At 38.8% G+C, this 13,754-nt stretch overlaps 1 gene segment (V, D, J or C); it reads right to left on the bottom strand.

Moving 5' to 3' along the window:
• Positions 1-12,638: 12,638 nt before the first annotated feature.
• LOC127527979 (immunoglobulin kappa variable 3-11-like) lies at positions 12,639-13,337 on the bottom strand. The segment is given in 2 exon segments: positions 12,639-12,961; positions 13,263-13,337. Coding segments are annotated over 2 exon segments (357 nt in total).
• Between the last annotated feature and the right edge of the window lie 417 nt (positions 13,338-13,754).

Here is a 13,754-nt window from a genome sequence, read left to right as displayed (position 1 = left end):
TTGTTCGTTTATTACGTTTATTATTGTGTAGGTATTTTAGACTTAGTTTACATTGTTCAGGTACCCATTTCCTTTATCGTTCCAACCGTACCCCCATTAACATGTCTATTGAGGTGATCACCATCGATCAAAGAACTGTCACTTACTAAGTGGTTTCCATGCCCAGAGATGGCGACTGCCTTTTCCATTCTCTGTGTTACATATTGCACGGCCATATCAAGCTGACTCTTGAGATCTGGAGGAACATTGTGTCTTATGTATTGAATGACTGGGACAGGTTCAAGGTGTGGACTGATGACGGTACAGGAGATAATTATACTACACAGGAGCACTATAAGAGTGAAATGCTTAAGCCCTTCACCTATGGTTCTGCATGTGAGTTGATGGCTGCCGTTGAATTATTCAGTTGTCGCTTTCAAGTGTACCGAAATGGTCAAATATTTTACACCTTTGGACAACCGCCAATGCCTCTTGAACAGATTCACTGGTGACGATTTGAGTAGTGGACACTTTGATGTTTAAACTCTCAAAAGCTGGATGCGAAGTTATCGATGAAACCGGTTGTATGCTTACAACGCTTGACAGATGCCGAATGTCACTTCAACACAACAAGTCCTGCAAATACTAACGTAATTGAAACAAACCATGAAACTCAAACTGGATTATGACAGCAGCAATCCAAGCTGTGAGAAAACAGTAAAAGGAGGTGTGTCAGACGTCGTGGTACATTTTCTGATGCAGCTAGACAGAAACAACTTTGTGACGCTGCCACCAAATACTCGCAGAAAAATCCACAAGTTCATAGACATGCCGCCGCTAAATATTCGCAGGCAAATCCACAAGTTAATAGAGCTTCTGTTTCTAGGTACGATCCCAATAATGAAAAGCGGCTCATACGAAAACAACAGGTTTGGCTCAAAAAAGCCGATTATGGATTTGCGTACGACCCAAACATACATTATGAATCTGACAAAACAGTACACATTGGATCCATGGATGCTGACTGTGAGTATTGTCATGCTCATAGGTGGAAATGCGAGTCTCCTGGTTTGTGCTGTAACGATGGTAAAGTCTCTCCCACTCCTTTACATAAGCTTCCTGACCTTCTTTAGGGCCTGTTAAATGGCGAACATCCTCAAAGTGAGCATTTCTTGAACAACATTCGAAAGTACAACAGCGCATTTCAAATGACGTCATTTGGTGCTAACCAAATCGTTGAGGGAAATTTTCTGCCTTCATTTAAAGTCCAGGGACAAGTGTATCACTTGATTGGCAGTCTTTTACCTATGCCGACTGAGGAACACAAATTTTTGCAAATTTTATTTCGTCTGGGACAATGAAAAGGAAGCACAAATGTGGTGCGCTAATGTTTCTGGAGTTAACATGCCCCTGGTGCAGCAATTACAAAATGCTGCATGATTGTAACACTTTTCTTCTTAATAAAAATTTTAAAGCAGTACTTCACTAGCAAAATACCCACGCTTCGCAGCGGCGAACTAATAAGTGCCTTATAAAATTATTATTACAACACTTATCCAATATGTTAACTTCATTTAAAGATAATGAAAATCTGTCTATTGAGAAAGTGTTAATCATGCAATGATTGCTTTTAATTGATGAAATAAAATCATCTGGGATAGTGTCAAACCATATTATTTTCTCGTATTGAAGAAATATTACCAAATGTTAAACAAAAATCAAAATAGGCAATCATATGATATTATAAAATAACTGGTGAACTAATAATATATTGTTATTAAACCATTTATCTGGGAATAATGATTTTCCTTTGTGGGTAATGTGTTCATTGTTCCACAGAAAAAAAAAAAACTATCTGGAGAAAACTTAATGTTTGTAAATCAGAACCCAACTCAAAAAAACTTGCTTATGAAAAGCACTCAACTTTATATGTAGTTTACTAATTTTATAAGGGCATAAGAGCAAGAACTGTAACCCACCAACTTTGCTAAAAATAGAATTAGATATACAGTACCATTTACTAGAGGGATTTTTAAGATCTTTTAATCCAGCTAGTTCTCAATTCTATTGTTTGGAATTTATTTTTACATTTGCACTTTTTTGCTACTTTTACGTTCCAATATTGTTTTTACAGCATGAGCTTAAGTTACATTTCAAGGACATGATAAAAGACTGCAAACAGGAATGTGAGACGGCCGACAGCCCAAAATATTTAGAAAATGCCTTGACTTTTGCATTGCTAGAGCTTCTTCTTAAGTAAGCAGTGGCTTTACACATGTGCCCACCATTGTTTACGTTATTTATATTGGTGATTATTAAAATTTTTGGACAATGTGGTTTATGCTAGAATATTTATATTCGTACTTAATGTGTGGTCTCTTAAGTATATTTATTTTTTAAATGTCAGATAGGATATTTGTAAAAAAAAAAAAGTTTATTTTTTAATTATTGAAAATGTTGCTGCTAAAGCTGGTTTTTACTTGCATACTTGTAATAACTTGAAAAATGGTTTATTCAGTTTTGAAAATGTTACTCTTTTGACCAAAAGATTTAACTGAATGATTCTTACTTATTGGAACTCTGTTGTTATAAGACAAGATTAAGGAAAAAATATGTAGCTTTGCTCTTTTTACAATTAGATGAGCTGAACCGTTCTAACATGGATGGTGGATGGGGAGGTTCCTGAACCGTTGCAGGCAGAAACGTCATCTCCCAGTCCCTCGACGAGCCGGGAGGAATCCCCACCACTTGAGGTCAGACCGGACCCTCTCTCCGAGATTCAATTTCAATTTAAGGAAACTCTGGCTTCTTTCAAAAGGGAGCAGTGGAATGATGACTCCCTGAAATTTGCTAAAAATGCAGTTGTACTAGGTAAAGGCCAATGTCCTCATCAGCCCAGGCCACAAGGATTTCACTTTGTAATTGAGAATGATCTGTTGTATCGGGTAGCAGAGCATCAGGGGGAGGTACAGAAGCTGTTGTTAATATCACGAACCTACCGGCGGCAGGTCTGTGAATTGGCACACGCCCACCTCCTAGGGGGCCATTTGGGCACCGAAAAAACTATTGGAGCGTATTAAGCTCCGATTCAGTTGGCCAGGAATTAATGAGGAGATTCTGCATTTTTGTGTCTCTTGCCCAGAGTGTCAATTACGGCAGATTCCTAGGAAGGACCAAGCTCCTCTTGTTCCCCTTCACTTGATTGATGCCCCTTTGGAAAGAATTGGGTTTGATATAATAGGACCCCTAGAGTCCTCAGCCCGAGAACATAAATATTTATTAGTTCTAGTGAATTACGCAACCCGAAATCCGGAGGCTGTTCCTTTGCGCTCAGCCACATCAAAGGTTATCGCACGGGAACTTGTAGGGTCTTTGCGCGAAGCGGCATCCCTAATGAGACTCTTACGAGTCAAGTGACGCCTTTTACCTCGGGGACGGCCAAGTTACTTAAAATAAAGCACTGAAGGACCATGGTGTATCATCCTCAAACTGACGGTCTAGTTGAGAGGTTTACTCAGACTCTTAACAAATGCTTCACATGGTGGTCAGCAGGGATGGGAGCAACTGGGATCAGCTTCCCCCCCCCCCTTGTGCTGTTTGTCTATAGGAAAGTTCCAGAAGCCTCTATGGCACAGGTGTCGAACTCCAGCCCTGGAGTTAGAAGAATTTCAGCGAATACCAAATGGAGGCAAAGAAAAACGTACTATTTGTTGGTTTAAACAGTTATATAAGCAACAAAAGGAAGTTGTTCGAGTGACATAGCGTGTCAGAGAAACTCGAAAGCTCAAGTTCACAAAGTCGCACAGTGCCCGAAATAAAAAAGTCGCATATCAAAGTTGGCGTAAAAAGGCAAGTCGTAGCCCACCGTCCGAGTGTCATATGAAAGCTTATTAGGGTACAGAGAAAAAAAGACACACAGTGTGAAAAAAGTACAAAATGTCAACTTTAATCTCGAAATTTCCACTTTAATCACGTAGTTTATTTTGTCATTAAAGTAGAACATCATAAACTTCATCTTTAAATCGTTTAATTTACTAGTTTCTCAAATCCCATCGTAACTAAAGTAGCATGTTAAATACTTTGTTGTGTATTTGATCTTCTATGTGCTCTATGTGCCTGAATCACTACGTGCTCTTCCTCCAACAGGACACAGAATCCATTACGTTCGTAATATTACAGCTCTCTGAGTAATTAAAATACTGAGAAGTATACGTGATATCATTTTCATGATGATACGAGTTAAAGCATGTTATTAAACATGGGAACACGGTGACGCAGTGATTGTTCATGTCTTACAGCAAGATGCTTGCTGCGCCATGCGCGGTCTTCAATGAAATGCTTTGTTATAGAAGTACTGTCTCTTTCAAACGTACTAACCCCCAATTCCTGTCCTTACTTTTCTTTCTCCAAATACCCATTCGCCACACGATCAGCTCTGTAATAGACGTGAAGCCATCTGTAAGCTTAGAATGCCGATTCTTCAAAACTTGTAAGGAACATCGAAATATCTTCGTAATGTTTAATTATTCTATCCAGCTATCCTTCCAGTGTCGCGCCAGCCACAGCATGAATACAGCGCGAGGCAGGAACAAACCGTGAACGAAGCTCAAGCTCACTAGCGCTGCGGCACCGTAAAGTTTTATCTGTATAATATAATCAACATACTTTGCTTCATTTCATCTTAAAAATTATATCATCATCATATGTAAATACGCGCTTTATAAAGTGGCTCAGGTTGTGCAATATTATAACTCTATCATAAGTACAATTACCTCACGGTAACTTGCAAGTACAAGCAGTTCTACAAGGAGCACTTGAGCCGCCATCGTGGATGTGGATCTAAGAAAGGGTAACCACACAGGAACAGTAGCACTGCTTTGACGCTGGGTGCCGCCAGTCTGCAAAACCTAACGGAGAACTTGCGTACGACAGGGTAAGGTACCGTGGAAAAGTGCGTGGCTTTACGCCAAGTGTAGGTTTTATACATCGCGATTTGAACATGGAAACGTTCTTACGCAACATTTCTGTGCGTACGCACCATTTATACATGAGGCCCCAGGCCTGGAGTTCAACACCCCTGCTCTACGGGGTTCTCGCCTTTCGAATTATTATATGGACGACAACCTCAGGGAATATTGCATATTTTAAATGTCTAGGAACGAGTGGCATCAGGAACATTCGTAAAACTCACTCGTTCTTATGTGACATTCGTTGTTCACGAAGGTTGATCACTTTAAGGAAACACACCCTGAGTGTGTTTTATGTTAATAGAAGTTAACATTGTACATCAAAAAACTAACACCACACCAACCATAAATTGTCCCCGCAGCAGCATCATGTTGTGTAGATGCTTTTCACAGCAGCAACAACTGGAAATCAGGTCAGGCTTGATAAGAAAAATATGATAATGATATGATAATATGATAAATTATAATACCATAATTATAATGATAAATACCACACAGATATAAAAACGGGAGGAAAACCTGCTCTCCATTACCAGAAAGCTTCAGGTATCGAGGAAGTTTGTCTTCAGCAGGACAAGAATCCAATGCACAAAGTCGCAGCAACAATGGAGTATTTGATGTCCTTGACTGCCCCAGACAGAGTCCTGCCCTTAACACCATAAAACATAACATCCCAAAATCGCTCTCCTTCACTGCTTTCCGTCTAACTTGGCACAGCTTGAGAATTTTACACGAAGAAATGAGAAAAATCTGGCATCAATACATTGGGCAAAATAAACAGGAACAAATTCAAAAAGACTTGTGAGATGAGATTCAGTCACATCCCATCACTGAAGGAGACATGTATAAACTTAATATTATTTATGTTAATTCTGTAATAGTTTATAATTTTCTTTTTTGGAAGCCCTCTGAAAAACTCTGGTTTCCAAGTAAACATTTCTGATCATACTGATAAAAATCGCAGACACGACTGAATTAAAAACAGGACCCATGGCCAAGGAATGAGGGGGCGGCAGATCTTCAGTTTAAAAAGGCAGACCTTTTGGTGGGCTGTGGCTCAAAACGGGAGAAAGAGGATTTTACAAGACAGGATTTCTCATTTTAATCCTAGACACACATTAGTGCCCACTTTCATTTCCGTGTTTTTAACTTTACTAAAGATGTGTGTGTATCTTTAGGGACCACCGTAATAGTTACAGGTTTGACACGAAGTGTTTGTCCGTGATTGCTGATTATGTCAAGATTATTAGATACTATTCCCCCTGTACTGAACATGCATCTTATTTTAATAATATAAAACATTGTAACAAAAGACACCAAATAAAATGATATCCATCAAGATAAATTGACTTTAACAACAAGAGTTCATATCATAGCAAAGCAAATCAAAGATTTTTTTAGTTCATAAAGTGTCTTATTTTGGATCAATTTATCACGAGGCCACCAGAACTGATCACCTCCTGCCGTATTATCATTTGTCTTTTAGCAAGATGACACGCTAGAATTCTAAAGTACAGTGAACAATTGCTGTATGTATAAGTTTATTAAGATTTTGCAGTAACAGAAACAAAAGAAAAACAATATTACATTTTTCCTTTCCAGGTGTTGTCATGTTTTAGGTTTTATAGCAAAAGCAATTATTTTAGCGCTAATTCCTGCCTGCTGTCTATGCAATGGAAGAAAAGACTGAAAATAAAAAAAAAAGAACCAAATATGAAAATAATGACAACATATTCACGTTTTCAAAGACGCCGTTAGTATATAAAGCAAATAAAACTGTTCAGAAGTGCATCCCTCAAAAATTGTACCCTCTTTAATTCATCATAATTGCTTACATAGCCTTCACTAGAGGTCAGTGCCATTCAGCGGTCATTTGAACATGAACACATTATTTGATCAGTATATTTTACGAAACGTTTTTGTTGCATCTTGCTAATATTATTTTACTGTTCATTCAATTAGACGGTTACACTTACCTTTACAAGAAGCGTTGTGAAAAAACTGTTTAAAAAGAACTTTAAAGAAAATTAGCCAATTTGCTACCGTATTGGGGTCTTTTTTGCCAGCGAAAACAATTACAAGATGAACTCCCATTTTCGACTGTATGTCAGTTTCAGAGTCCGCTCTCTCTGTCACACCCAACACCACTGAGTCCACTGAACAAAAGCATTTTATAACAAATTAAATCTAAATGAAAACACTGAAATACCAGGTAATACACCATCAAGCATCTGTGTGATTTTATACTAAACAACAACAATTGATTACTTCCCAGACATGGTGCTTTATTAGCGCAGCACAGCTCTTACCTAAAAACGGCTTTCACGTGTAACGTCGCTCAAGTGAATGAGTCCGCAATCAAATGTTTGACTACACGAGTGGCGTCGTTTTCGAATTAAAGTGCACAGACTACTGCAGTTTAGTCTACATGGAGGGCTCAGCAAACACTTGTTATTCGTGTCCTTAAAGGTAAGCGTATTAGCAGCAGACCCGGCAAAAAGAAATGACGTCGCTGGACCCGTGATCTGAGCTCAACAAATCGGTGCTGAATCGTCCTCGGTGAGCAGTTCAGCACACAAGGCGACGTGCAAGACTCCAGTATCTCGAATAACGAAATCCGCAGGTCTCGTCATAAGTTGGCAGTCAATGGCTTTACAATGAGGACATTTTCGTTTCGTTCACTTGACTGACAAAAGTTGATATTTGTGTTTCCATAAAGAGAACACTGCAAGTTTTAGTAATTTAGTAGTAGTATTTAATAAAAATAACAAAACTATTGTATAACGATAAGAATACCGCGAGTTTATTTTTTTTAATCGACAAGTCTAACAATAATAAAATAAAAAAAGCTATAACGATCGCGATAAGTAAAAATAAATGTTGAAAAGTCTGTTGTTTAACTTATATCATACTTTAATCAAAGTGAAAACACATATCTCATCTTGTGTTCCTGTCATTCCTTGGATGAATAGCTCTTGTTTTACTGACTGCCCAATACTTGGTTCCTGGCGTCTTATTTTAAAATGGTGTTATACCGTAAACACTTTTCCAGTTAAAGCATCGCAATGTTTAATGGCATACGAACAAAATAATTACAAAATAATGACACACTTCATCAGTGGTTTTGTCCTGATTTCTATCGCTTTTTCCATTTACCAGATCCTGGACACAATCATTCAATTTAACAGTGCCTTTAGGCCGCAGTCACAGCCTTACGAGAATTTAATTACAGTATATGCATTCTAAACAGGTAAAGAAATACGAGCACTTATCTTGTAATTTGTAACACGTTTTCTTTTAATAAACACATAAAATGACAGTGCCAGGAGCGGACTGGGTCTCAAAACCGGCCCGAGCGTCCTTCAGCGAGTGAGGTGACGAGGTTGATCCACTCGGCCCATTGTTATTCATTGTAATTTTCATTATAAATGTGTGACGAGTACGAGGCTCGCTATTTGCTATGAGCCTATGATATGACCTCTATCTAAACTGTTGCCAAACTTAATCTGTACACTGTTGTTTAGACACAACTTAAAATTTGACGACATGCTTAGAAATAAAATTAAATGAAAAATAAAAATTTAGTAACACGACTGGCACGTTATTAGAGTACTGTACATGTCAATGTCAGGTCCAAGTGAGGGTGCCCTAGTAGGCTAGTAGCTGCTCATTTACAGGGTGGTCCAAATCTAATTATGCAGATCCAGATCATCTAGATGACTTTGATTTATGCGGGGACGATTCTTCATGTCGTAAAGTTCGCATACTTCTCGATGGTCGTAGATTTTTCGGGTGATTTTCAATGTAATAAACTTAAGTTATTGCGTAATGAAAATTGCATAATTAGATCTGGACCACCCTATACAATGGAATAAATGATAACCGAGGTTATAATGAAAATCTCGCATGACAGAAATATTTCATTAACTTAACGATAAATTATAAACGTTCTGTCCTAATATGAAAAATTCCTATCCTGTGCTTTATAACTTTATTTCATCATACTAATAATCGCAGCTGAAAACCACTTATCGGTCACGCCGATGACCAGAGAACAGTAAAATGCATAATACATAATCTAAACTAATTATTAGTACCAAATAATTTAAATACTAGAGATAAAATAAATTGCAATAATGTATGCTAACCGGAAATGTGGCGGTATCGAATCAGAAATCAGCAAAAGGCAGTTTTGACCAAATACTTCGCGGCAATGTTGTGTACTGACAACTAAAACAACTTGATGACGTAATGCGGTATATTATATAGGACTATATAAATCACAGTACTGGACATATAACGTTTAGTAATTTAGAAAATTTAGTTTAATGTCAAACAGTAACCAGTACATAAAATGTATTTCATGAAACGGCCGGCCCATGACGAGTCCATAGTCCGCGGCCCACTAGGCATTGCCCAAGTGCCCAAATGGCCAGTCCGCCCGTGAACAGGGCACTTTCCACCGCTAAGGATTCACGTTTACCTGCACCTGTGGACACTCCAGGGCAGTTCAGCTAACTCAGTCACACACGCTGACGATGTAACATAAACAGAACAGTAAAAACATGAAACGAAGCGACTATTTTCAGGATTTGGTGAAGTTCTGAAAAGCCAATATTAGTATTTTACATATCTGTTACACGTCCAATTTAAATTACAGGCTTTGAAAATCAGCGGCCGTACGTCTTCTGTTCCGAGATAGACAATGACCCCAGCTGGCATACTATGTGAATGTTTTCGCTGCCCCCTTGTGGGTTTTCTTGAGTTATATCCCTATTTTCCTACCGCATATTAAACATGTAAGTTACCTGACGACACAATAAGTCTTCCGGCAGTTCATCCCAAGACACGGTCCAAAAAAATCATGCAGTTGAGAGGAGTGCGTTCGGTCTGAGAAACAAAACAGAAACAGACCGAGCTCTTTAGAACCAGCCGCCGAGAGTCGATCATTGCCTCACCCGCTTTGTCCTGAACAAGGGGTTCTGCTGGAGCCCATCCCAGTTAGTATAAGGCGCAAGGCAGGAACAAACCCAATAGGGAGGGCGCCAGTGCATTGCAGGGCGAAGCCACTCACACACAAACACTCACGTCAGGGCAAAGTTCACATTGAATGTTCAGGCAGGCTGTGCAAGAGGCAGTTGAAAAGTGCGTGGGGCCAAATGCAACGAGACACAGAGGGTGAGACATTAGACAGCAACAGAGGATGGAGGTAGCAGAATATTTCTCACAAAGCCATGTTCATCACCATCAACTCCAACAATTTGTTTAACTGTGGCTCTTTGTGACCTGATGGACTTTAGCTTACCTGGCCATTCTATTTGAAACTGCTTCTTTGAGTTCCTTCAAGGTCATAATCAAAGTCTCAGTAACACACTGTCTGCTTTTCCTTTTGCCTTCAATTTTCTCCAAATGAGATTTTTCTTCAAGGATTCCTATCTTCTCGTTACGTGGCCAAAGTATTTGAGCTTTTCTTTGACAATCAAGCCTTCCAAAGAGAACTCTGGTTGTTTTTGTCAAGCACTGTTTTGTTGTATCGTCTTGCTCTCCAAGAAACTCTCCACAGTTTTCCTCCAGTGCAAATGTTCAAAGTCATTGATTATTTTGTGTTCAGTTTTAGTGATGGCCCCACACTCACAGACATACATCATTACTGGAAACCCCATAGCTTTAACAATATGGAATGTGATGTCCTGCCTCTTTAGTATCTTGTCTAAATTTGTCATAGCTGTCCTTCCCAGAAAAATACATTGTTTAATTTCATGGCTGGTGTCTCTATCTACAGAAAGCTTGGAGCCAAGGAAAACAAAATCTGCTGCTTCTTTCACTTCCCCCCTAAAAAAACTCCTTACAGTGCAGTTACGAAATTACATCTGAAACGAATTTTAGAGGCAGCTTTCATGAAACTGTCCACAAAATGGAACTTCCCTATTTCGCTCATCATCAGTTACCTGTATGTATTTCCATCCATCTGTCCCCTACCATGACCGTTTTTTCCATAGGTGAACTTCAAACCCGGAATCTTACTACCATTATTGCTTCCACTTGGTTTTGTCTTTTGCCAGGTTAAATATTCTGCCTGACATTACAGCTACCTGACATTTCCGAGATGTCATCCTTCCACTATGTTCTTTATCCTGTTCTCTTCCACAATCTTACACGACTCCTCTCCAGCCAAGTTTGTTGCAATGTGGCTAAGAACTGCCACATTCTCTTCAATATTCCTTCCAGCAAATGTGGTTTCACTTCACCTCCTCATTCATGACCAGGTAGCACCATAGTTCGAATTTTGTGAAGTTTTTGAAGAGAGTTTGTAAGGGAAAATGTCACCATGCCATGCCTGAGAACAGATCCGACTTCAGCTTGCAGCAGTCTTTTCTTCATGCTTAAGGGGAGTTTGGTTTTCATCACCTCTTTGTTTCACCAGAAACTTTGCTTGGCCTTGACATCAACATCGTTTTTCACGTTTTCATTGTTCCATGTTCTGAGATATTGGAAATTGGTTACTTGCGTTATTCTTTCATTTTATAGCATTAGTTTTAGTTCTTTATGTCCTTTACTTGTTACAACCATGCTTTTTGTCTTTTGGATGGAGACTTCTTTGTCCATTTCGCTTATTTCATTAAATACACTGTTAAAGTCTTCTTCAACTGATTCTGCAAGCAAAACCATATTGTCTGCACAGCTTATTTTCTATATGATCTTAGACTCATATTCTGGATCTCCAAAACCTTTGCAAATACTCTTGAAAGCTTTGTCTGTGCAGGTGTTGAATAGCAGAGGAGACAGAACACATCTTTGGCACAAGCACCTTTGTACTATTACATGTTCTTGTTTTAATATCCATTTTCATAAACCTTGCTGTTTGTTATACACCGTGGTTATGAACCTGACACCCCTTTTAAAGAGATTTTCTATGAGGATATCATGTTTGACTCGATCAAATGCCTTAACAAAGTCAATGAAGCGCCGCTCGGTTTCCTGTTGCTTGTTAATCTGATTTTCTAATAGGGTTTTCAATATGGCGATGCTCTTGATAGTACTGACTGCTGGCTGGAAGCCATACTGCAGTGTCCGTAATTAATGACTTTAATTCATTTCTAACGGTGTGTGTGCATGTTTTAATGACTTTAATTGGTATTTTTGTGTCAGTGGTCTCTCTGAGCCCTCTAATTACATGCAGTCTATTATATTTGTAATCTATAAATGTATAAACATTATATAAAATAATATTTTAATTTTTAGACTCACTAACATACAGCACTCCTGAGAATTCATCCCTCCTAATATTCCTCAGATTCCAGTACAGTCAATGACACTTCATTTTGAGGAATCTCACAATTTATGCCTCATTTGTTGGAGGTATAAAATCCCACATTTTTGCCTTACTCCTTTCATTATAGAGTAAACTTTCCAGTATGCTTTTCCTCTGTAGCTACATTATATGACCAATACGAAACCAAACACATACGATCCTATTTCTTGGTCTAAGGGATGCTAAGACTTACCTCTTCTTTTGTTGTTATCCTGAGCTTCTCTTGATTACCGAGTGTGGTCCCCCATGAACTCGCAGTGCTTGACTTTCTCTCGCCTTCTGTAATCCGTTCATATTAAGCTGACACCCGTCCTCTGCTCACTCTTATGAATCGGCCGTCTTCACACATCAGCAGTTCAAGAAGCCCCAAACAGAGGTTTTTGTATGGCTCTGTATCACTGTGTGAGAGGGTAAGCTTCATATTGCTGGCAGTAATAAACTCCAGCATCTTCTGGCTGGACATTGGAGATTTTGAAAGTGAAGTCATGATCATATCCTGACCCTGAAAACCTGTCCGATACCCCAGAGAAACGTTTGGATACATCATAAATCAGAGATTTGGGAGCTTGTCCAGGTACTTGATGATACAAAGCCATATCATCATCAATGGCTGTCTCTGTTTTACAAGAGATGGACACAGTGCTGCCAGGAGCAGCTGTCAGAAAGTTTGGGGACTGATTGACAATGATATCCCCCCTGCTTCCTAAAAGAAAAAAAAAAGAATAAAATAAAAATACACCTTAGCATTAGATGGCCATAATGATAACTCTGTTTGTTTCATAGAACCAGTAGCTGCCAGAATAAAAGCGTATTATTAAACGTGATTGACAGAGAGCTGTTCTGTGTTGATGATCTCTGCATAAGAACCTGCCTAGGCTGGAGACTCGTATTCATTCTTGACCACCTTGACCAGACACTGGGATCTGCAGGACTAGCAAACACAGCCACACTGCTTTGTTTCCCAAAGACGTCAGTTCACATAAAAAAGACAACAGTTTACTCACCTCCAGCCCAGAGAAGTAGGGTCACAATGAGATGAGCAGCTGGACTCATGTTTCAGGCTTATGAACAGTAGTGGGTGGGTGAAGAAGATTTTTAACACAGCGAAGGAGGAAGCATGCAAATTTTTCTTTGCCTATGTAAAATACACAAAAGAAGTTTCATTTATTTTACTTAGTTAAGAAAATAAGCAAGTGCCATGAATAACTGTACCTTACATGAAACACTCACTGCTATCGAACAATCGAGCAGCACTTTTAATTATCAGAGAATGAGTATAGCTGGTGTCATATACTAATGTTTCTTTTTGAAATGTCAAACACCTCTTTCCAGATGTCTCTTATTTAAAAAGTGACTTGATCAACAGTAGATGTCAACAGTAAGCATTAGAAGCTGATGAGCTTTATAAGTTATAAAGGAGTTATCAAGGAGATCCGAGATACTCAGTGTAATTCCCTCTTGAAATTAATTTTCCTTAAAGCTGACTGAGTACAGTA

This window comes from Erpetoichthys calabaricus, chromosome 5 (assembly GCF_900747795.2).
Source record: "Erpetoichthys calabaricus chromosome 5, fErpCal1.3, whole genome shotgun sequence".
Lineage (NCBI taxonomy): Eukaryota > Metazoa > Chordata > Cladistia > Polypteriformes > Polypteridae > Erpetoichthys > Erpetoichthys calabaricus.
This window is presented reverse-complemented; position numbering and strand designations above follow the sequence as displayed.